Source organism: Hypanus sabinus, chromosome 9 (genome assembly GCF_030144855.1).
Source record: "Hypanus sabinus isolate sHypSab1 chromosome 9, sHypSab1.hap1, whole genome shotgun sequence".
NCBI classification, from domain to species: Eukaryota; Metazoa; Chordata; class Chondrichthyes; order Myliobatiformes; family Dasyatidae; genus Hypanus; species Hypanus sabinus.
This window is the reverse complement of record NC_082714.1, coordinates 33,524,327-33,550,452: the sequence shown is the minus strand read 5'-3', so window position 1 is coordinate 33,550,452 and position 26,126 is coordinate 33,524,327. Positions and strand designations below refer to the sequence as shown.

The 26,126-nt window shown below is 38.6% G+C and overlaps 1 protein-coding gene across 1 annotated transcript in view; it reads left to right on the top strand.

The window, feature by feature from the left end:
- Positions 1-10,245: 10,245 nt before the first annotated feature.
- Positions 10,246-26,126, top strand: part of rbfox1 (RNA binding fox-1 homolog 1) — a 457,674-nt gene continuing 441,793 nt past the window's right edge. The window contains exon 1 of the mRNA XM_059979445.1: positions 10,246-10,366. Within this exon, the coding sequence (XP_059835428.1) occupies positions 10,349-10,366 (18 nt within the window). The 5' untranslated portion in view covers positions 10,246-10,348. The remainder of the gene's footprint in view (positions 10,367-26,126) is intronic.

Sequence of the window (26,126 nt, the reverse complement as noted above, 5' to 3'; positions counted from 1 at the left end):
GAAACTAAAAGAAGAATTGCTCCAGTCATCAATTCCTCAAAGAGCCAATGACAGCTCAATGAAATTAGTAATTCTCTCATTAACTCCGATGAATCTTCTTGTTCAGCTGCTGGGAAGGAAGGGGTATTAGCTGTTAAGCCAGAGGTGCTGGGGAGCTGTGATGCCCCTGGCAATTATGGTTTGGGCATGATTTGTCTTCTTGGGCAGAATACAAATCTTAAGTTTCAGGATAGCAATAATCATTAAGACAAACATTTCAAGCTGACAAAAGCTCACCAGGCTCATTATCCTATTAGCTCAATTTTGTCCTGTGGTGCACCTAATGCTGCTTTCCCTCAATTTACCTTGTGGAATGATTACATGTCAGACTTTTTGGGGCAGGTGGTAGAAAGGGGAGAGAAGTTTTATACTCCTTAATGATGGGAAACTGGGGAAATCTATGATCATTGCATGAGGCTCTGAAAGCCAGAGATGTTTTAAAAGACTGAACAAAAACAAATTTAATTCATATTCTCAAGCAGAGCAACAGTGCCAGAGCTGGCAACTACACACACACATTAGCCTGACCTCAATAATTGGAAAACTAATGGAATGAGGAATCATTCTGTAGGAGCAGCTGGATGAAAATAACTTAATAAATAATAGCTCGTGTATCAACAGAAGGGAGAGATCTTGCTCAACTATTTTTCACAAGGTGATATTTTGAATTGCTTGTGGAAAACTGTAAGTTTGCATATCTTAAACTCCAAAATGTCTGTGGAAGAAAATCACACAAAAAGCTCTTCTGCAAATGAAGGGCAGTGGTGGTTGTTAATCATCAGTTTTATAGTAATTGTAACTGAGTAAAACAAATCAAATCATTTTAGAGAATCACAGCCGAGCACTGAGCAATGTTGAGGAAAGAACCACAAGAGCTGACCAAAGGTATGCTTACATTTTGCCTTTGTAATGATCAGTGCTTGTGATCACTGTGAAATTTTGGGGCAAGAGCATGCTCAGCTAGGCATGTCAATTCTGAAGCTGCTTTTCGTAATTCACTTCAGATTATTTCACAGCTACTTCTAGCAGTATTCAAACAAGTCGATTAACTGATGAGGGCCTAATTTTTTTTATAAACTATTCCCGTTGCACAATACCCTGATATTATCAATTTATGTTCCATAAAGGAGTAACAAGTTTATAGTTATTGCTTAGCAAACTCTGCCACTGATAAAACTAATTTTAAACATAAGCATTCAATTCCCTCGTATAAATACATTCTTAAATAAATGAAGTTTTTAAAAAGTAAAATTAAATTTTGACAATTCACCTTCTACCTTAATTTTCAAAATATTCAGACTTTATGCATAGGTTTTTAAATTTTCAATGTGTTATTTTAAAAATTTGTTGCCTTTGGAAGTTCTTCAAGCTTTTGTTACATTGGCAAATACTAAGCTGGAAGCTTTACCTTGCCTTATAGGTATAATCTCAGTCAGCTGAATTTATTTAGCTTCAAGGTATCTCAGTCAAGTTCAGAAGAAAGGAATTGCCAATTTAGCATGGTTTGTGAGCCAAGGAGAGCCGGAGAGCTTAGCCACATCGGGTCCCTATTCACAACTCCTACCATCACCATCAAGTTTATTTCTGTCCCTTTCAGTGTTTAATTCTAGAGCACATAAGGAAAACAAGAGCTTTACATTAACACAGAGATCAATCTCATAGACTATCTCAGCTGCAGGAGCAGTGTATCAAAGACAATGGAATATGTTTTAGCCCAGTGTTTTTGGGGTGATGGGAGAGCAGGAGGGACAGGAGTCAGTAGCAGTACAGGTAGGGCAGTTGTCTCACATTTCCACCAAACTCAATTCAGTTCTGACTACCAGGTGTTCTGGTTTCCTCTCATATTCAAAAGACATACGTGCTGGTCAATGAATTGGCCCCTGTAAATTGTGCCCTTGTAAAGGTGGGTCACGGGAGAATTTGGGGAATTGCTGATTGGCACGCATGAGAGAATGGGTTGGTTGAAACTAATGATGAGAGTAGGATTAGTGAGATTGCTCAGAGTCCCAGGTTGCTCAGATTGCTCAGGTTCAGTAGGCTGAATAGCCTCTTCTATGTTTTAATGAAAATTAGGCCCTCATCAGGCTAACCAATTTTAGCAGACAACTTATAAATGGAGGGAGAAAATAATGTCTGTGAAATTCAGTTGTTCCTCATTGTGAGTGAAAATCACAACTTTCTTTTGCACAGGTGTGGCTTGTGAATTGCATGAACTTTTTCTGAAGAAGCAAGACTTCACAATGCTTGCAAATATTGACTTTAAAATGGGCCAATTCAAGATTGTGAAATACAGCTCTTGGAACCACTTGTAAGAAGGAATTCTGCTAGGTTGTCTGTTTAACTCTTTCTGCATGTTTCTTTTGGACCCCACTTCCAGACACCTGAACAATTCTTCCCTAACTCCCAATCTCCCCACTACCTGCTGTCACCTGAACAATTGCTGACCTGCTGTCAATTGTAGACCCCACCCCAACACCCGGAAATTGCGAACCATCAGGGTTTCAATTTGTCAGCTGTAACTCTCTGATTGATCCCCCTACTATTGGCTTTCCTTGTCTGCAACCCTTGACCTGGGATCCACAACTTACATGAGTTTCTCTGCTCAGTCTGCAATGACAAAATGAATTAATGTAAGGTCTTTCTGCACAATAGATGCTTAAGACCTCTTCTTATATAACTAATGCCTCAGAACTAGTGCTCAGTACAATATTGCTCAGAGAGAGCTTTAGCGAAAAAAGAACTGGATCCCTTAGGTTCTTACATGTATTTGACAATACTTTGAAGACATTACTGATCTACCAACTACTTTCACATGCTTGACTCCTTCTGATTGGCTCTGGGTGTTGGAAATCTATCAAACCAGAACTTCATACTAACAATTGACTTGTCATTATAGAAGAAGATTTGAAGGTTTTACCTTGTAGTTAGAAGTTATATTTCCTAATTTCACTTTGGAAATTCCTGGGTCTATTTTTCAGACTATTCTATTAGGACATTAGATTATGTTTCCCATCATAGATCATCAATATGTGAAATAGATAAAGATTTGGATGAATATTTGTGTTTACTGCAGTTATGGTCAACAATTGGTTCACATTGTCCTGGGACATCTGTAAGAACCCACTCAGGGTTTTAACGGAAATACAGTTGAAAATACAGAAATCAATGTCAAATTGTTTCCGTTTTCAAACCGATCATGATCATGTATCATTCTTCCCACATTCTTGAAACATATTGGTCAATTGATATATGTTGCAGGGAAGCTTAGCTCTAATATTGTATGAAACCAGTGTAACTGAGCTTGGCACAATTAAATAGCTAGGTGATCTTCTTTCATGTGTTGTAGGGAAAGCAGTGGAGTTGATAATCTTGGCCACTGAAGTAATTAAATTGGAGTGTCAGCCACCAGAATTGTATTTTATTTCTAATATGCTGCTCTGCTAACTTGGGACATGCTAAGCTAAATCCATGAATGTAAAAGACACTGAAGCAGCCCATTCGGAAAAGATTAAACAGAAGACACACTTTTTCAAAGCCAGATGTACTTCTTATGTGTTTTCTTTTTTTTTTCAAAGAGATAAATCTGCATTTAGTTTGCAGAGCTTGAAGAAAACGTCTTCCTACTAGGTCTGAGTGCTTTGGGAGAATATAGCTCTTACTGCTTCAAAAACTCTTCAGCATGATTTGAATACAAGTGGCTCACAGTGATAAGTACATTAGCTCCTCTTCTGTTAATTACTGTATTTCATATGTAACTAATTTGACAGCCAGGGGCACACAATATGCTAAATACTTCATATACTGTATCGATAAAGAAACTGGCCTTACTGCACATGACTGTGTTAAAGCAGGACTTTGGAATTTTAATGCTTATCTATAAATACTATTTAGATGTTTCTTTTAGATCATGAGCAATTAGTTACAGGAAGTGATTATTTTAATAATCAAATATGTTTCTTAACTCTTTAGGTTATTTGCTGTTTTGTTAAATTTTGTTTCAGTTTTTCTGATCTCTTATACAGAGGTGAAGATGAAAGAGCCTGCAGATTTATCTGTTTATTCACTTAGCAATGCAGTTCAGAATAGCCCTTCAAACCGCACTGCCCCAGCAACCCTGACAAAGCTGATTTAACCATAACCTAAACACGGGACAATTTACAATGACCAAATAACCTATCCGGTGCATCTTTGGACTGTGGGAGATAACCAAAGCACCTGAGGGAAAACCACGCATTCCACAGGGAGGACGTGTAGCAACTCCTTATAGAGGACCCTGGAATTGAACTCTGAACTCTGACACCCTCCACGGTAATGGCGTTGCACCCAATCTGATTGAGATGCTGGAATCTGGATCAACGCAAAAAGCTTTGGAGAAACTCAATGAGATGGGCAGCTCTATATGGAGAGAAATGGACAGTTGATGTCTTGGGTCAAGAATCATCGTCAGGACATTTGAGGGTCTCAACAAGAGACATTTTCCTCCATAGATGCTGCCTGCTCCACTGAGTTTGCCCATCTCTTTGTGTGTTGCTCTTCTTTAGAGGTGTTGGGTTCCGATCTTGTTCTGGAGTCTTGAGCTGACAACTTAGCCAAGTGCTGTTGGAGTGAAGTTTTAAGACCATAAGGTCATAAGATATAGGAGCAGAAGTAGGCCATTTGGCCCATCAAGTCTGCTCCGCCATTCAATCATGGCTAATCCAATTCTTCCAGTCATCCCAACTCCCCTGTCTTTTTCCCCTTACCCTTTGATGCCCTGGCTAATCAAGAATCTATCTATCTCTGCCGTCTCTTTAATGTACTAGCTTTCAAAGGAACCATTACGTGATTGCTTGCCACTCTCTCTGGTAAATATATAAGATTCTATTTTACTATTTTTGAAAAAAACCACAGGTTATCCCCAATCCCCAACATGCCAGCCAACATTTACCCCACAATCAATATTTCCATAATTTAGAGTAACACAAACAAAATGCTGGAGGAACTCAGCAGGCCAAGCAACATCTGTGGAAAAAAGTACATTCGACATTTCGGGCCAGAACCCTTTGGCAGGACTGCAGAAAAAATGCTGAGGAGTAGACTCAAAAGGTGAGGGTAGGGGAGAGAGAACCACCAGGTGATAGGTGAAACTTAGAGGTGGAGGGATGAAGTAAAGAGCAGGGGAGTTGATTGGTGAAAGAATCAGAAGGCCATGGATGAAAGAAAAAGGGGAAAGGAGCACCAGAGGGAGGTGATGGGCGGGCAAGGAGATGAGGTGAGAGAGGGAAAAAGGAATAGAAAGTGGAGAAGAATGTGGATTGGCGGGCATTACCGTAAGTTTGAGAAGTTGATGTTCATGCCATCAGGTTGGTGTCTGCCCAAAAGAAATACAAGGTGTTGTTTTTCCAACCTAAGTGTGGCCTCATCACGACAGTGCAGGAGGCCATGGATGGACATATCGGATTGGGAATGGGAAGTGGACTTAAAATGTGTGGCCACCGGGAGATCCAGCATCTGCAGATTTTCTCTTCTTTGTTTCTACATTATAAATTATCCAATTATCATCACATTAAATTTTGTTGGCACTTGTACCTACAGTGGCTGCTTTGTTGGATTTCAATGGTGATTGCATTTTATATTTGCTGAATACTTTTGAGATGAGACAAAGATAATGCATCAATGCAAGTTTTTCTTTTATAATCAGCTAGCATAGAAAATAGAACATTATAGCACAGTACAGGCCCTTCAGCCCACAATGCCATGCCGACCTTTTAGCCTACTGTAAAATCAATCTAACCCTTACCTCCTATATAGCTCTCAATTTTTCTATCATCTTAAATGCTCCTCATGGTTCTGCCTCTGCCACCAGCCCTGAAGGGCATTCCATGTACCCTTGTGTAAAGAACATACCTCTGATATTCTCCCCATACTTGCTGCTGATCACCTTAAAATTATGTCACCTTGTGTTTGCTATACCATCCTGGGAAAATATTTCTGGCAATTCACTCAGTCTGTGCCTCTTATCATCTTGTACACCTCCATCAACAGCAGTTGGGGAAGATATCCAAATTCCTGGGGGAAGAGCATCTTCTCTTGAAATATGTACTGAAACCATCCAAAATCTGAGATCAAATGTTAAAGTACTTTGCAAAGTTTGCACGCTGTTTATAAATTTGTCTTTGCATACAAGTGAAAGGTTTGATGGGCATTGCAGTGGCTTTCTGATGAAGTCACAGATTTAATTTCACCTAGGTCCATTTTTGAACACTGTGGCAGCAATCCAGATTCCTAGCTAATAGTCTGTAGATGTGAGTTTATGTACTACCATCACATCAATTGAGAAATTTAAATTCAGTGTTTGAAATAAATCTACAATAAAAATAAACAACCATCAGAAATAGTAACCATGATACTTCTGGATTGTCATAAAGACCATTTGGTTTGTTCAGGCAGGTTGGGGGAAGATATCTTCTCTCTTTTCCTAGCCTGGTCTATGTCTATGGGTCTAAGTTGCTTGGAGTTTAGCAGAATGGGAGGGCCTTATTCAAACATACATTATCTGAAAGGCTTTGATAAGGTGGATGCTGAGATATTTTTCATGCGTGCAGAGTCCTGAACAAGGGAATATGCCTTCAAAATATGGTACCAGTTATTTAGAACAGAGGTTCTCTATTTTAAATATTGTACTCATTTCTTCCCATCTAAAGCTGGGAGCCCACAGTATCTAATTTGGGACCTTAACATAATAGAAGCTGACTTATGTTCATTAACATAGGGCAGGATCTGAATTTTCATTTCATAATAAAAATACGCCAAAGAAAAACGTCTATTAAGAGAAATAAGAATACAATTTACGTATAAATTGCACTTCCCCTGTAAATTGACAAATCTCACTGTTGATAATAAGGGTTACATTTATTCTTTCAGCTCTTGCAACAGTAGCAGAAATCTTGATTGATTGGATGAATGATTGAAATAGATCATTCTATAAGCAATTAAGGTCCGTTTTCACCAAGGCGTATTATTATTTGTAGTCAGCAGTTCGCTGTTCTGGAGTTGCTTTAAAAACTCCCACACTTTCTTTTTGACCATGCGTTGCTGCAAAGTGAAAATATTTAAGAAGATTTGCTCCTTTAACTGCTCACATTAGTGCAGTTTTATTCAGAAGCCACCAGGTGCTGCCAAAGTCTACAAGAGTTCTTGGCAGTATTTTGAAAACAGAGTTAAGTACAAATATAAAATTTAAACAAAGTAATTTGTACTTTAGTTATAGGTAAGGCTGAGGATGAAGACCTCTGGCGAGGGCTGGTGCAACAGTCAACATCAAATAGGTTAGGACAAAGGAATTCTTTTCTCTAATTGTTATATGATAAAACTGCGATGTGAACTGCAAAACATTTAATATTTCTAAAAATAAGCCCCTACTGGGCTTCCGTGAAAGAGATTGAGTTGTTTAATTGCATCTATTTAAGGTGAGCCCTCACATTCAGATTTAATTTATTACAATTATTTATTTCATGAAGCAAGCACGAGTCAAGTAATTAAATTAGAGCTTTGCCTAGAGGTTATCTTGAGAGTTTCTGAGTACTTTTGATCCTTTCCATAGAGAAGGGATGACAGAAACAATTTCACTGCAGGAATCTCATAAATGTGCTAGGTTAACATCTCATCTTCAGTTATTAAGATTTTAACAAGCAGAACGAAAACAGTGTACATTTATCTCAAGACAAGGGAAAGCTATATAATATGGCAGCTTATTTTAAAAACCTCAGGTGATGCCACATTCAACAATGTAAATTCATTCACTCTGAAATAAATGAAATTAAGCATTAATTTTGCCATATGTTGCAAGATCTGATTCAAATTTAACTAATTACATATTAAGAATCTCAATTTTGGCTCCGTCTTTCTGAAGTCAAAGGTCACTGTGTGAAAGACTTGAGCATAAAGTCTAGCCTGCTCAACAGGGTATTGGGCATACAGACTATGCTAGGATTTCTCCTGTGTTGCACATAGCTACTGTGTGTTTAGCAAATGGATTATGTCAAAATCCACACGCTGTGTATGCAGTGCACCTGCCAGTATTTAATCTGGGTCCTTTGTGCCTATGACGGGCATATGCCTGGAGGCCATTGGATTTACTCGATGGTGTCAATCAACATGCAACACCGTGTTGACTATCATGTGTGTGAAATTTTGTCCTGCTTGTGAGACTTGTAAGAATTACAGGCTTTCAATTATGATGCAGGTCTTAACATTGTCCTCTACATTATGCCCTAACTCATCATTTCTTCAGCAATAATGCCTCCAGATTTATCTCACATTACAACCTCACTCAATCTCCCAACGACTTCAATAGAAGTGAAGTCATCCAAATTCGGTTTCAACTACTTTATCGTGCATTTAATGAGTATTTCCAAAGACAATTTTCCCACAATATCTAACTTTATTTTTGTGTGAGCCTCTATGTAAAAAAATATTTCACTGAATGATTTTTCAAAAGGACTTCTGCAGTGAAGTTCTTGTGATATCATGGGGATATAAAGCACTCCATGTAATTCCATTTTTCCCCCTTTTTTGCTCAAGAAAAGTTATTACATTATTGTTACTACATGAAAAGTCATGCTCCACAGGCTTTAATAATAAACTTAACCACAACCCCAAAATCAACATACTTCAGCAAAGAAAATAGGCCCTAGGCTTGCACAGTGTGATACTGCTAAAGACTAATAAAAGGAAAATCTTGTTCAATTGACTTTATGGACCATTCCGCCACACTTGATAAAAATCTCCAATTGTTTTTTTTCATCACATTTCCCTGTTTGAAAATTCATTTATATCTCCAACTCCTAAAATGTTCTTTTTGATGCCCATATGTGGTGGATGTTTAAAACCATCTGTTGCCAAGGTTACAAAAGACTATTTTTATGCATTTCCTAGGGTGTGTTACATACAATATATATGTTTCTAGATAATATTATCCATAAATGTAATATTCAGGAATAAAAGATGAAAAAAATAATTCCAGTGTTTCTTTGTGTAATTATGAGCCATTTCTTTCATGGCACTTTATGAGAATAATTATATGTCCACAATGTGCTAGGAATGAATTACCCAAGTAATGTAAGATGTGTTTCACAATTAAGGGCAGATGGGAGAGGCAGAACTTGACTGGTGTATTCAGGCATGGTGAGCAAAACGGGCACACAGTCATCAAGTTAATCTAATCATTGGTGGATTGAGCGATGCTGTGATGTGATTTTATCAGCCTGAATTTAATGTAAATCCTGTTACAGCAGCACTGTTTGATATGCCCGCAGCTTTGTTCTGATCAGCAAAAAACCCTTCAGTAACAGTTCAGTGAAGCAGCAAAGGCCTACCAAATTGATATTAGAGCTGTGGATGCTAGCTTATGCTATTATTCAGTGGAAAAGGGAAAATGGCTAATTTTACTGCATGCCCATTAAAAGCTCAAGGAGTTCTGTGCCATTGAAAATTCATATTTAAACAAAACACTTTATAGTCTCGGAGGAAAGAAGTACACAGAGCTACGCGGTTTGTGATGAAAACACATTTGGCATTGTGTTGTATGGAAATAATAGCTCATCTGTTCCTCTACTTGCAGTCTTCACACCTTCTATTAGCAGACATCACTGTAACAATAGTTAAAATGAGCATTAACAATATAATGGGTAATCAGAATCTTATAATTTGTGGTTTTCCGGGACTTAAAAATTGAAATTCCACCATGTACAAATCAAAGGTTTCGTACTCCTCATTCAGGTTGTCAATCACCTACGATGATCACTGAGACCAAAGTCCAGTCACATTGTGTGTGATGTCACCTTGACATTTTGCCAGCCTCTTTGATCATGTTAAATAGCAACTAATTTTGAGAATCATTGTAAAAGTGTAGAAGTATTTTTCCACAACAGTCCTTTGTGCCTCTTTTGATAAATATACTAATCAGAACAGAACTGAGAAATAGGTGAAGTGGATCCCGGGGTTAATCCCTCAACTGAGTTGAATTAGGTATGGTAGAATGAGAGTTTCTACAACCATCTTTCACTGCTAAACCAAATAGGGAAGAAAAATCTTCCATTTTACACCTATGGAACCTCATCATTATTCATTACCGACAAATGTATCCACATGGATTCTCTTCTAAGAACAGTAATGACTGGGGCATCATTCACAATCAAAATGGCTGTCAACCCTCCTCATCTTGCTTCGTGCCTGGGAAGCAGTCACTTGGGAGTCTTTGTTGAATCTATCCACAGCACAAATCAATATCGTCAGAAGGGCAGTAAACAAGAAATGGTTTCAGCTCATTATGACCACAGAAATGAAGGTATTTGACTCTGTTTTTAAAGAAAAATATGTTATTTCAAACAGAAGTTATAACAGTAAGCTTCACATTAGTAACATTATTAACTTTTCCAGATCCAGAATCTATTTTCAAAAAAGAAGTATAAGTTTTCATAATACTTTTCCAGTTTATATATGAAGTATTATAATAACTATTTTTAAAAATTTGATTTACAATGTTGAAGCTGAATACACTGTGCAAGGAAGGTCAATTGAACTCTGGAAAACCCATTTATTGGCCCTTCTGAAGCTAATGGACAAATCAAAGCTGACTTGATGGATTATTTAAGATTGCTAGCACATCAATAGGGCTTCCTGCTTACTACATCTTTTTTTCTGAGAATAGGGCACAATGAGGAATCATGTTGGAATGTTGCAACGTTATTTTGCAGGAACACCAGTTATCTGCAAACTATGTTGTAAGTCAGTAGCATCACAGCTTCAAAACATAATCCTAGTTGATTAAAACTGGGGTTCTTTATCTTAAATATTGTTCCTTTCTTCCTTTCTGAAGCTGGGAGACTACAGTATCTGATTTGTGCTCTTAACAAAATAGAAGCTAACTTACATTAATTAACATAGGGCAAGGTCTGAATGGGGGTGAGAGCCTTGTAGTGCAGCCAGTTTAATAGAGGAGAGCACAAAATAAAAATAAATATAAAATAGCTTGCTCTCTGGAGCTAGGAAAAGTCAGATGTTTCAGTCAACGTACTTTTGTGTTTACATCAGTTCTGAAGAGATCCAATCCTAGCCAGCTAATTACCATCCAATTTAGTTTACTTTCAAGCATCAGTAGTGATGAAAGTTGGTGTTTCCTTTAGGTTTAGCCAGGGCAGCAGGCCTTCTCACAGTCTTACTGAGTGTGGTTGCCTTGGAACCCTTGATGACCTGCATTTGATTGTGGCCTAAGGGTGTTCTGATGAAACTGATGTAAATTGGCATTGGGAAAAACTTTCCAATAGCTAAAGTTGCCTTAAAAAAGATTATTTTGTTTGTTGGATGTCAGCTATCCCAGCCCCAGTAAACTGCTCCAGCAATTCCTCGGGGCAGTATCTGAAACACAACCACCTCTCGGCTGTTTCATCAATGTCCTTCCTCCCTTCACAGTGGGAGAAGTGTTTTGTTTCGCTGATAATTGCACAATGTTCAGATATATTGGAGGTCCTTAATAAATGAAGTACTCCTTAGAAACATGCAGTAAGGCATAAACATTTGAATATAGTCTGATAAGTGATAAATAACATGAGTACCCAAAGAGCATTTCTATCAGTGAGAATGGTTTACTGGCCACACAGCCCACATTGTTATTCATCAATCAAATTTCACTGGGCATAATAACTATAATATATACCTGTCTAACCGCCTACTCTTGACACTCAATGGTATCACCATGGTCTAGTGCCTTAGCATCAATACCCTGGAAGTCACCATTGACCATAAATTTAACTGAGCCAGCCACATGAATACTGTGGATCCAGAAGCTGAGAACCTGAGGTAAATGATGCAGCCCCTGACTCCACAAAGCCTTTCTGCTAGCAGGGGTGTGATGGAAAATCCCCCATTTGCCTGGATGTATGTATTGGTGGGGGAGCGGTGTTGATAATCATGCTGTCTTTCTTTTCCTTCTTGGGTTCATGGCTACCCAGAGAAGAAGAATTTCAAATTGTATACTTTGATAATAAATGAACCTTTGAACCTTTTGAAGCTTAATGCTCATTTTATTCCATATTCATACTTTAATCTCCACCTTTATTTTTGGATATTTCTTAATCTTTCTGTATGTTGAATGTGATGTTTTTGTTGCATGGCCTACCCTGACTAGCACACAAATTAGCACATAGCACATAAATTCCTTATGGATGTAAGTGCCTGTGGAGAATAAAGTTGATCCTTGATGAGTGGAGCTGCAATAACACTGAAACAACTCAGCACTATCTGAGACAAAGCAGCCTAACCATCCAGTCTCCCCCAACAACCAGTGCAACCGTTTGCGTTGTGCACCATCTACAAAATGCACTGCAGTTACTCACCCTAACACTTTACAAACCTGCAACCTTTACCACCAAGAGGGACAGGGGCAGCAGCATTTTGTATCATCACCACCTTTAAGTTCACCTCATACACCATCCTACTTGGAATGTAAAACACCATCACTTGTTCATCACTGCGACCAAAAACTGGAAGTCCCAATACTCTATGGGAGAGCCTGCACCTTCATAACTGCTGCAGGTCAAAATGTCAGCTCATCACCGTCTTCTCAGGCACAGAGAGGAAAGCCCATGAACGCTTAATTTGTCAGTTTAGGTTTGGCATCCCAGTAAGTGAATACAATAAAAAAACAGCAGTGCCAAGTAGAAGACTGGGCAACTTCTGGAGTACAGCCATTTACAAAATACAATTCACTGAGACCCTTTACTATTACCTTCCCAAGTTCTTTGTGGAACTGGTGCAAATCAGTTAAATTTGATCTATTTTATAAACTAATTTACATGCCTATATGTGTATACTTGCCTTAAAATTTGTATTCTTTTTACTTAAAAATTGCAATCATTCTTACAAGAAGGTGAATACAATTTCTAGCAGTAGTCACTGACTAAAATGGATTTTTAATGCTCTAATGATTTGCCCATAGCTGATTAAGCAATGAGAATGGTTTACTGACCACACAGCCCACATCGCTACTCACCAATCAAATTTCACTAGGTATAATAACTATAATACATGCCTGTATGTGAATAATGGGGTTAGAAGTTTTACAGAGCGTGGTTGAAATTTGGAACGCTCTGCCAGAGGTGGTGGTGAAATCAAGTACAATCACTCCATTTAAGATTCATTTAGACAAACAACGAAATACACAAGACCTAGAAGGATATAAAATATGCAGGTAAATAAAATCAGTACAGATGAACAAAAAAGTTACCATGGCCATGGTGGTCTGAAGGGCCTTTTACTGTTCTGTATGACTCTATGACCACCTATGACTCCATAATTTAGTCTTGTAATGTCAACCTATCTGAATAAATCTGACATCATTTTCAATTATAAGTAGAACTTGCATGTCCCAGCTTATAGCCTCCCACCAGACCTGATTTAAATGTTAGAACAGATTTCCTAAATATTTCAGTTTAAAGTTCAAGGAGTTCAAAGTAAATTTACTATCAAAGTATGTATATGTTGCCATATACTACCCTGAGATTCATTTTCTTGCAGGCATTCACTGTAGAACAAAGAAATCCAGTAAAATCCATGAAAAACTACACACAAAGACTAACAACCACCCAATGTGCAAAAGAAGATCATCTGTGCAAATCCTAAATAAAAGAATAAATAAATAAGTCCAAGAACATAAGAGTTGTAGAAAAGGAGTCCGTAGGTTGTGCAAGCAGTTCATAGTCCAAGTGAGTGAAGTTATCCGCACTGGTTCAGGAGCCTGATAGCTGCAGTGTAATAAATGTTTTTGAACCTGGTGGTGTGGACCTAAGGCTCTGGTATCTCCTTCCCGATGGTGGCAGTGAGAAACAGCATGGCATGGATGGTGGTGGTCCATGATGATGCATGGTGCTTTCTTGTGGCAGTGCTTCTTATAGATGTGCTCAGTGATGGGGGTGGGGGGCACTTTTTCTGTGATGGGCTGGCCCATGAAACTGGTGTCCATAATTATGATGCGGCGCACCAGCAAATTCAAAACTTCCTGCCAGCACTGAGCTGCCCACATTCAGGTGACAAGTATAATTGTAGTATCTGCCGTTCTCAACCTGTGTCAAACTGGCACATCTTCATTTGTTAGGTCTTCAAAAATCATCATTATGCAAGTTCTGTCTTTGATAGCTGGATAAATTGTGCCCCTGGCCTAGCTGGTTAAAAAAAAAATCTAACAGAATCTTTGCATGTTTCTGAATGTCAATATTCAAAATTATTTAAAAGTCAAACAATTAAAATTAAATGTTAATAAAAAATATAAAAAGCAAACAAACAGACTTCGAAATAATTAACAACACTTTATAAGCAATTAACATTGTTTAACTAGACTCAACCAATTGAGTAAAAGCGCATGGAAATGAGACAATTCTTAACTCCTTAGCTCCATTTAAATGAATATAATCAATCTGATCTGGTTCAGGATTCTGCAGAAAATTCTGAACTATAAGTGCAAGAAAAATGCTGCCACTTTGCACTCCACTGCTGGACTTCGCAAAGAACACAATGGCAAAATTGCCGAGAAGAACCAGACAGCGAGTTCAGGACTTTGTTGTTTTCATGATATCCTAAACTTCCAGACTCAGAATCAACTTGGTTGCATTGCTGGCAGTTACATGGGAAAATGCATTTTCTCCAAGTCCAGCTCTGAGCATCAGAAAGCACTTCTCTTGTAATAATGCTTGTTTATATAGTTAACGCCTGTGTACAAGGAAGATCTGTTATAGAGAAGTTTTATAAAAATGTTTGTAGTTATATTACACCTTATTAATTCTTGGTCCAATACATCAATTTTAATGACCAGTGTGACTCCCCTCCCTTTCTGCTCCAGCAATGTTCTAGGAACAACAATGATAAAAATTTATGACAGAAGAGTCAGTCTTGTTACCAGAAAAACCTGCTTTCAGTACCGCGATGGGATCCCCAAGAACATGTAGACAGATCGGTAATTTAATGTTTCCTCTGAAGTCGATCCCTCTGAAGCTATGTTCCCTCTGTAAGACACTGGAAGGTCAGCAGAGTTTATGCATTCAGGTCCTGGTGGAAACTAAATATTCTGACCCAGTGGTAAAACTGCCACCAAATGAACCAAGCTGACACAAGCGATAAGATAATAGTGATATTGGACATGAATGCATCATGTAACTGGTTCTAGTGTCAAGGATTAGTGATATAGGCCCTGAAGCTACACAATATCACATGACTGGAATTGTGGTATCAAGAGGTTTTAAGTTTTTTCAGCAGCAGGCTGTCAGAAAATAAAAGATGCATTATATATATTATTTATATGTTTCACATTCTGGGGACTATTACATTAAAGCTGCAATATCCCTTTCTCCAATAATCATGTTGTCAGTTTCAGGTCAGTTTGAGAATTATAAATTGAAACAACCAGCAATTTGAGTGTAATTTGATTGATTCAGGAGCAGGAACCATCAGTAAGTAGGTTATTGCAATAAAATGCAAATGACTTTTAAACGCCAAGAACTTGGGATGGAAGGAATTGCCATAAGTGATGTAGTTTTATTTTATATACTTTTTCTAGCTCTTCCACAGCAGATGGAAGTATCACTGGTCTAAGATGAAAAGGTAGTCACACCTTTAATTATTAAGAAATGATTTGAATGATTGCCATCCAACAATATAGGCAAAGGCAGATAAAAGCTTATTAAACTGTGAATGGTGTAGAAAGGGTAGGTGGCCACAACCTTTTATTCCCAGGAAAGAACTGTCAAATACTTTTCAGGACATTCATTTATAGTGAGAGAGGGTAGAACCAAAGGAATGTGTAGTTGCCTAGAACAGATTGCTAGGGGGTAATAGTGGAAGGAAATACAATAGTGGCATTTAAGAGGCTTTCAAATCGATAGATGAATGTGCAGGAGTTGGAGGGATATGGGTCATGTGCAAGCAGAAAAGAGTTAGTTTAATTTGTCATTGTGTTTGGTGGAGGCACTATAGGACAACATGTCTGTTCCTGTGCTGTACTCATCTATGTTCTAAATGAGTACAGTATACAACATCAGCATGGAGGAAAGTTGGCTCGGAACAGAAGAAAAAAAAATAGATTAATGCTTGCAACTTATTAGGTATTGATGCAAATCTGAGGATGTAGCGGTATGTTCACAAAGCAAGATTTAATTTTATTTTTTAAACAGAAATACAACATGCTGCATAATATCACAAAAAGATGAAAAAAAGTGTTAACTTAACTCATTTGCTGTCCCTACTATGGTATTGTACTTGTTTCAAATTAGTCCAATATTAATATGTTTGGTGACTTGAAACTCATTTTCAAAGCAACATTAATACTCAATGTGTTTATTTTTGTTTTTTACTGGAATATATCAGGAAATCAACAGGCAGCTTTCCAACAATAATACAGTAGAGTGAAGCTTAAACAAATAGTATTTCAGCCATTTCAGAGAAATTAGTTCAGGCCAAAGAATTCTACTTCCCACATTTTTTCCACAACATAACTGAACTTTGTAAAAACCCAGTAACTATATATGGTCAAGTACCTGATACTGTAGAAATGTTCCTACAGAACTTTCCCCCTTTCTTTATAGGGATCTTACTTGGCATGTCCACTGACATTAAGTAGAGAGCAATACATATTTGGACAAACTTAAAATATTCTGCAGCTGTTGGAAATCTTGAGCAATATGCACACAAAATGCTGGAGGATATCAGTAAATCAAGCAGCATCTAAGGAGGGAATACTGTAAACAGTCAATGTTTCATGCCAAGACACTCCAACAGGGCTGGAAAGGAAGGGCACAGAAGCCAGAATAAGAAGGTGGGGGGAGGGGAAGGAGTACAAGCTAGCCTGTGATGGGTGAGTCTAGGTGAAGGGTAAATTGGGTTCATGAGAGAGGAGGGGGTGTAGTAACAAGCTGAGAGCTGATTGGTGAAAGATTTAAAGAGCTGAAGAAGAAGTAATCTAATTGGAGAAGACAAAGGTCCTTAGAAAAGGGAAGGAGGAGGGGAACCAGAGGGAGGTCATAGCAGACTCTGCCAAATATCAGCTCCCAGCTTCCTCCCTTGTGCTTCACATTCTTCACAATGACAGGGAATTGAGTTCTTTGTTCAATCCTACTGCAATGGAAAATTAACCCTTTGGATTGCTCAAGCTCAGCCTCATTTTAAGGGATCCTTTTTAGTGCATTCTAATTTCTAGGCTAATATCCTATTAATGTAGAAGTGTGAGCTTTAGTTGACCAATGTGTGATTTTTTTTTCTTTAAAAAGGATTGCTTCTGAAATGAATTATTTGCTTCTGAGGATTTCATAGAATTATAAAAAGCATAAAATGGCACCTTGTGCCCAGAGTTTTGGCATGGCTAATAACTAAAAGAATTAGAAGAAAATCCAATCCTTGCAAAGTGCTGATGAAGCTCAATGGAGCAGTTGCTGATACAGGGACTGAGGTCCAATTCTGACCTTGGGTGAAGACTGTGGATCTTGTACATTCGCTTCCTTACTGCCTCGGTTTCTTCTCAACCACAAGTACATGCCAGCCAGTTAATTGACTGCTTTAAATTACCTCTTCATGTAGATTAATGAGAAAGAAAGGATCAATGAGAAGTTGATGGGCATGTTTGAAGGAGAATAAGTTGCAAGAGTGCAGGAAAATAAAGAGAGGAGTACTGGAACTAATGAATGCCTATGAATGACTTCTTTGGTTATGATATAAAATCAGAATGAGGAATTTGTCCTTTGCCGTTTATGCTGAGCGTGTGCACATCGTACACTATTTGAAAAAAATAATTTCTGCTTTAACGTTCAATACCTGTATTATTGCTTCATCTGATTTCTACACTTAACATGAGATGAATGCCTACTCCAATTTGAAAATGCTAAGAAAATGCAAAATAGAATAGGAACACAATGATAACACACGTTGGTCTTCTTGTTTGGCTCAAGAAAATATTTTAGTTGTTTTTACCATAAGTTATTTTATTCAGGAATGGTTGTGAATTTCTACTTTCAAAAGATTTGCCTGGATTTTTTTTTTGGGAAATGCCCCAAGTTGTCGATGGAATTATCACCATTTCTCCCTTCATTGCCAATCTCACTCTACCATTGGCTTCTTCTTGGGGCAGGGTAACAGAGCAACAGCTACCTGCAGTCCTTCAGCTCTCCACGAGGGAACTGCCTGCTGATTGGACAATGCAGGGGCTGATTCCTGAAGAAGACAGTATGTGAAGGATCTCATTATAAAATTAATTATTTTGAGTTTATTCAAATATTTTAATAGTTTCAACTGCTTGTTTCACTTCTTTATTTTTAAGTGTAATACCTGATTAATTTTAATAGTGTGTGAATGTTTCTAAAAAAAAGAACTCAAAGCTCTTTGACAAGTCAGATTTAGAAGTTAGATCTAGCTGAGCCATTAGTTTAGATTTCGTTCTGGTTTTGCCAAAAGATGAGATTTATAACCAATCCAGGGCGCAAGCCTGGGCAAAGGTTTTTTTTGTGGAAGACCGGCAGTTGCCCATACCATACTGCAAGTCTCCCCTCTCCACGCCAGCGATGTTGTCCAAGGGAAGGACATAAGGTTACACCGAAGAGCAAGTGAGCAGGTAGCTGAGCAGCATGTATGCGCAGTCTATCACAGCCACGAAACTAGGCCACTACTTGCAGCACAGGTCTAAATTAATTCAAATCTTTATGACTAATTAAGTGTTGCAGGTTCAATATATTTATCTCTGTCAATATTTTTCAATTACAAGTTGTGTTTCCATAAACTGGAAATCATTAAAAAATTCACTGCATTTAAAAACAAAGCTATTTTGTCATAGAAGATTTATTAGATTGTTTGAAACAAAATGTCCTGATTGACTAAAAATAGCTATTATGTCTTTGTGAAGGTTTTAGTCCACTCCAGGTCTTGAGTTTCATTAGAATTAGGAGATATTCTCAATGTTCTGCACCAATATGCTCTGACCAGGAAGGCTGTAAGTTCAGTTCTAAATTTGTGCAGAGTTAGCTAGGTTCAGTTGCAATGCCTACTGTGATTTTGTAACTCGCCTCAGCAGGACCAAACTGTGAGTTATAATCCTCAACCAATGTCAAAATACTTGCATTTTGCGAGATGGTGTGATTTTGATGGGGTTCACAACTTGGAAGCCTGGTGATGGCCATCACTTTGTTTCACACAATGCAGAATGAACATTTAAGTGAAGCGCTGGAAATTTGCCAGTATTTAGGCAGATTACTTTTAAATCTTGTCTGCTGACCGAAAGTGCAAAATAAAGCACACTACTGCAATGGTGCACCTTCACCTCTCCTATCCCAGTAATACCTCACGACTATAATCAAGTGAAGAGCCCAACTCCCAATGCAGTTGCAGACTTAATATTGGAGGGTGGAGGAGAGACAATGCATTGACAATCCAGGGCTCTACACGTGCACACATGCAGGACTTAATGTGATAACACTTAGGTACGAGTTCAGTGTAATTACAGTTTAGAATTATGGGTTATGGAGGCAAGTGGGATAAGTATTGATGGGGATTAAGGGGTTGACATGGGCACAATGGGCCAAAGGGCCAGTTTCTACATTGCAAAATACTATGACTTGATTCACTCACAATATGAAGGAAAACACTTAAAATCTGGAGCAGTAACATGCTAATAATACTGATCATTTGCACATATGTAACTAAGTGTGGTATTATATGCATGATTCCATACAGAAACTGATTTGCAAGTTGATTACAAGTGATTCTCAAATTAGTAAAGCAGCTGGCTCTTAATACAGTGCTCCTATACACCCATCGTCCAGTATAGCAAGCAGCTCATAGGACAGTAACAGATTTCTAATCCAGTGTGGTAATCAACTACAGGTGCACTGTAGTAACATTGATAATGCATTCCAGCAACAGAGACATAATCCAGTGCTGTTACTAACACATTATCCAGCGCAATATGAAATTCTTTATCCAGGGACTCATTATCAAATGTGGTAACAGACTCATTATACGGTTATGAACTTGGTGTGAAGGTTAGCCAGTGGTTCTGTAGAGTGTGTCTGCCACTGAGCCCATGGGCATTCTGTAAGCTTCTTTTGATTCCACGTGGTGTGTTGGATCCTATACCCTGCACATAGGATCAATCTGTTTCCTCACCATGCGAGGCACCAGTACTTTCCGAAACTCAGGTGGCTGTAGCAAGTGATGGCAGCTGTCGACCGATGCCCAGTGCATACTTTACCAATGGTTGTCAAAGCCACTGCTACCCTCAGCAATTTTTTTAAATATCTGAAAGCTTTCAGAATTCAGCCTGAGATACTTTCACCAAGGATCAATTTGTGATTTCAGGCAGGTGGCAATATGGCAGATGACATTGCGCAGAAGTTGGAGATGTGCTGCCAAAGAGTTCATCAATCTATCCCACATTACCATCAGATGAATCAATTAGCAAGTTAATGGTAGACTAAAGATGATCTTCATATGCCAAAACATACCCAGAGAAACATAACAGCAAACATCAACACTGCTCTCCAGAATAACCTGTGGTGCACTCCACTGTACTGTAACCAGAAGTGAAGCTCATTTCTGAAGAGGGACAAAATGCTGAGCACAGGCACTCCTTGCAAATGGTTGTGGAGGGGTAAGAAGATTGCATCTTCCTACCTCAGCTTTGTTGTCATGGAGCACTTCAAGGACCTTAACCTTCCTTTTCTTATCCCTCTTCCATAGCTGACCCTGGGTAACACTATCCTAATACATTGTATTAAGCCTCCAACATGTGCTAATGTTACCTAGCTTGCATGACCTTCCATATTTTATCAGTATTGTTATAAAAATTCCAAAGTAAACTTTAGTAACTTCAAAGTCACTGTCAGCATTCTTCACCAGAAAATATGTTCCCTAACTATTTATTCCTCCCACGCTCCAGTCTCCGAGATCACCACCACCCCCAGATCACTGGGCCAGGTTAAAGCTGACTGTTTGAAATCCTGACATCTTATCAGATGATCCATGTACCACTTCTGGCTGCATTGTAACATTAAAAATAATGTACACTTGCTACTTCTCCAACACCATCTAACAGCATCTGCCATTGCCTCAACTCAGCTGCTAAACCTTCAACACTTATTGCTGATACTATTAAAAAGTTCTCTTGGTCAACCTTTACCAAATAGCTTATCTGTATTCCTATCCTATACCAAGCCTTCCATTCCTATTGCCAAAAAGAAATCTGCTGGCTGCCATTACACTGCTTCTGGTCCTTGAACATCGCTGCTTTAAAATTCTTAATCTCACTCTTTAAGCCCTTCTTGCCTTTCCCACTTGTGTTTTGCCTATTTGCTATCAACTCTAAAATCCTCCATTTTCTGGCTTAGAGCTTGTGCATCTCTGACTTCTATCCTACCAAAACTAATAAGCATTTTCAATAATCCAAGCTATATGTTTCTTTCCACACATCTCTCTTCTTCTTAACCACCTTTTCCTTGCAATTGTACATCCTGGTTGTTTCATATCGGCATTAGAACAGCAAATTAGAGCTGCAGATCAATATCCAAGATCCATTTCATTTTGTTGGGTGTTGATGCAGGGAATACCAGCTCTTTCAGAAAAGCTGTTTTTCTAATGCAGGCGACTGTTTGAACTGGATGTCCACAAGCACCTTGGGACTGTCTTAAATTCACTTTCTCTGAAATAGGTAGCAGAGAGTCTAGTGTGAATACAATTCTGAACCAAACAAACTTTTTACTGAACTTTTACTAACTTTTGTTCGGCTTGCAGGGAGGGGATAACTTCACTCAATTTCACTTGCCCCATCATTGAAATGTTTCCGCAACCAATGGACTCACTTTCAAGGGCTCTTCATCTCATGTCCTCGACATTTATTTCTTATTTATTTATATTATTGTTTCTTTTATTTTGCATTTGCACAGTTTGTTGTCCTCTGCATTCTGGTTGAATGCCCTAATTAGGCAATTTTCATTGATTCTGTTACAGTTACTTTTCTCAAGATACCTTGAGTACGCCCATAAGAAAATGAATCTTAGGGTTGTATATGGTGACATGTATGTACAGAGTTTTATATGGCGGCATACATGTATTTTGATAATAAAATTTACTTTGAATTTTGAACAAAGGCGCTGACTTTTTTAACATCACTGCAGACTAGGAATTCATCCATCAAGCTGCTAGATATTGTTTCTGTCTCCCTTTCACATGGTTATCCAATATATCTGGAGACCACAAATATAATCTAACACTTAAATATTGAAGACAGAAAATGCCCAGCGTGGAATGAAAGCTTAGCAATGTGATGGCTTGCACTTGATTATGGATTGCTCATTGGCTTGATATCTGACTCTAATGATCACAGTAACATAGTGGAAAAATTCTTCATTCCTACCTTGATCTGTGCAAAAATGATTTAGGTATGAACACAGCCGATGCTGGAGATTAAAACTAGGAACACTTGGCATTGGCTGTTCACAATGTGATTATTTGTGACCTCTTGCAACTTTTCAAGCTCTTTTTATGGTTGAAATTGCCTTACTGGAGATTAGTCATAGCCATAGAGTCATACAGCATGGAAACATATTTTCAGCCTACCAGTTTCAAAGTTGTGTTGACGTTACAAACACTTGTTATAATCAGCACATACAAAATACTGGAGGAAGTCAGCAAGTCAGGCAGCATCTCTGGAGGGGAATAAACAGTTAGTGTTTTCCAATCCTTCATCAGGATTGGAAAGGAAGAGGGAAGAAACTGGAATAAGAAGGCAGGAGAGGGGAAGGAGTAAAAGCAGGCGAGTGATAAGTGAACATAGGTAAGGGGTGGGTGGGTGGATGAGTGAGGGGGATGAAGTAAAAGGCTGGGAGGTGATAGGTGGAGGAGGTAAATGGATGAAAAAGAAGGAATTTGATAGGAGAGGACAGTGGACCAGGAGAGAAAGGGAAAGAGAAAGGGCACCAGAAGGAAGTGATAGGCAAATGAGGAGAAGAAAAAGGGTGAGATGAGAAAGGGGGAAAAATTACCAGAAGTTAGAGAAAACAACATTTGTGCCTTTAGGCTAGAGGCTACCCACATGGAATGTGTGGTGTTGCTCATCCAACCAGAAAAAAAGCCTCCTTGTGGCATTAGGGGAGGCAATGGACCAACATGCTGAAATGGGATCTTTTAAATGTTTTAAAGATACTCAATGACTTGGTCCCCATAGCCATCGGTGGGAATGAATTCCACAAATTCACCACCCTCTAGCTAAAGAAATTCCTTATTGTCTCTATTCTAAATGGAATTCCTTTTTTCTGTGGCTGTGCCCTCTAGTTCGAGACTCAGCCACCATAGGAAACATCCTCTACACATCCACTCTGTCTAGACCTTTCAATATTCAATAGGTTTCAATGAGATCTCCCCTCATTCCTCTAAATTCCAGTGAGTACGGGCGCAGAGCCATCAAATATTCCTCATGCACTAACCCTTTCATTCCAGGAATTGTTCTCGTGAACCTCCCATGCATCCTGTCCAATGACAGCTGTAGTGTTCTCTCTCGGGTGTAACAGAACGCCGAGCTAAACACCGAGTTAAACCTTTGTCAATAACGACAGGATCACAGTAAGATTAACCGTTTACTGTTCACTCTTCCACATTGACGTATGGTGAAAACTGTTGATAAAACAATACAAGATTTGTACAGCATTTGTTTCCTTCTTGATATTACAATTACATCGTAAATACTTGCAAAAGTAAAACTACAACAACTACATTACATTAAAGTGCAGCATACAGTCAGAATCTACCTACGCCATTGACTGCTTTAAATACACTTCAACGCAAACTATCCGCAACTCTTTAACTAACGAAAACATAAACATTATCGACCGTCGTTACTTTTAACAGGATCGGCGTTAACATTTTAATTCAACATATCGATTATCTCATAACTCACAGTGTTGCTTTCACAATGTTTCTGGTGCGTAGAGAAAAAACTTTGCTGGCTTTTGCTCGCACATGTCTCGACCCCCACCTTCCCATTTTTCCAAACCGGTATTTTCCCACAGGACGCTACGAAACCGGATGTGACGTTATCACATGCCGTGATCTCTCACAGGCAACTTTAAACAATCCTGACTTTAACTAGAATGCTAACAAATGAATTACTAAGCGAAAATGTTATAAACTAAATAACTGTCATAAAGGCAGCACATCTCTCTTAGATAAGGGGCCCAAAACTGCTCACAATACTGCAAATAAGGTATGACCAATGCCTCAAACAGCCTCAGCATCACATTCTTGCTCTTATGTTTTAGGTCTCTTGAAATGAATGCTAACAATGCATTTGCCTTCTTACCGCTGACTCAACCTGCAAGCTAACATTTAGGGAGCACCCTGATTTTTGAATTTTCTCCCCATTTAGAAAATAGTCTACATCTTTATTTCTTCCACCAAAGTACATGACCATATGCTTCCCTCAACTACACTCCATCTGCCACTTCTATGACCATTCTCCCAACCTTTCTAAGTCCTGCTGTAGACTCCCTACTTCCTCAACACTTCCTGGCCCTCCAAAGATCAAAGATGATCTTTGTATCATCTGCAAACTTGCCCACAAAGCCATCAACTCCATCATCCAACATGACATATAACACAAAAAGAAGTGGTCCCAATACCAACCAATGCAGGATGCTACCTGTCACTGGCAGCCAGAACAAGTACCTTTTATTCTGATTCTTTACCTCCTATCAGTTACCAATCTTGCATCCATGCTAGAATCTTTCCTGTAATGTTGTGGGCTGTTATCTAGTTAAGCAGCCTCATGTGTGACACATTGTCAAAGAACTTCTGAAAATCTAAGTGGACACCATTCACTGACTCTCCTGTGTCTATTCTGTCTGTTATTTCCTCAAAGAATTCCAACAGATCAGTCAGACAAAACTCCCCCTTAATTCAACCATGTTTACATTTGCTTACTTAATTATGTATCTTTAAGTACCCCAAAATCTTATCCTTAAAAGTAGGCTCCAACACCTTCCCATCTGCTAAAGGCAGGCTAACTGGCATTAAACTTCTCTTCTGCATCCCTCCCTTCTTAAAGAGTGGAGTGACATTTGTAATTTTCCAGTCCTCTGAACCGTTCCAGAATCTAATGATTCCTGAAAGATAATTACTAATGCCTCCATAATATCTTCAGGTACCTCTTTCAGAACCCTCGGGTATAGTACATCTGTTCCAGATGACTTATCTACCTTCAGATATTTCAGCTTCCCAAGCACCTTCTTCTTAGTGAAAGCAACTACACTCACTTTTGCATCCAAATTTCTCGAATTTCTTCTTAAGTTCATCCGCCATTTGTTTGCTCCCCATTATGACCACTCCAGCATTATTTTCCAGCAATCCAATATCCATTCTTGCCTCTCTTTTACTCCTCTGAAAAAACATTTGGAATCATCTTTAATATTTTAGCTTACCTCCATTTTTTGATTTTTTACTTCTTATGTTTTTTTTTTAGTTGCCTTCTGTTAGTTTTGAAAACTTTTCCAATTCTCAAACTTCCCATTATTTTTTGTTATTTTATATGCCCTCTTTTGTATTAATGTTGTCTTTGACTTGCCTTGTTAGTCACAGTTGCTTCATCCTCCCTTTAGATTACGTCTTCATTTCTGGGATGTTTTTATGCTGTGCCTTCTGAATTGCCCCCAGCAACTCCAGCCATTGCTGTTCTGCCATTATCCCTGCAAATGTCCCTTTCAAATCAACTTTGGCCAGCTCCCCTCTATTGCCTCTGTAATTTTTTAACTGTTGGAGTTTTTTGAGGGTGTAACAAGGATGTTAGACGACGGTAAGCCAGTGGATGTTGTATACCTAGATTTTCAGAAGGCATTCGATAAGGTGCCACATAGGAGATTGGTGAGTAAAATCAGAGCTCATGGCATTGGGGGCAGGGTTTCAACATGGATAGAAAACTGGTTGGCAAATAGAAAGCAAAGGGTAGCAGTGAATGGGTGTTTCTCGGACTGGCTGGAGGTGACTAGTGGGGTACCACAGGGCTCTGTATTGGGACCACAGCTCTTTACGATTTA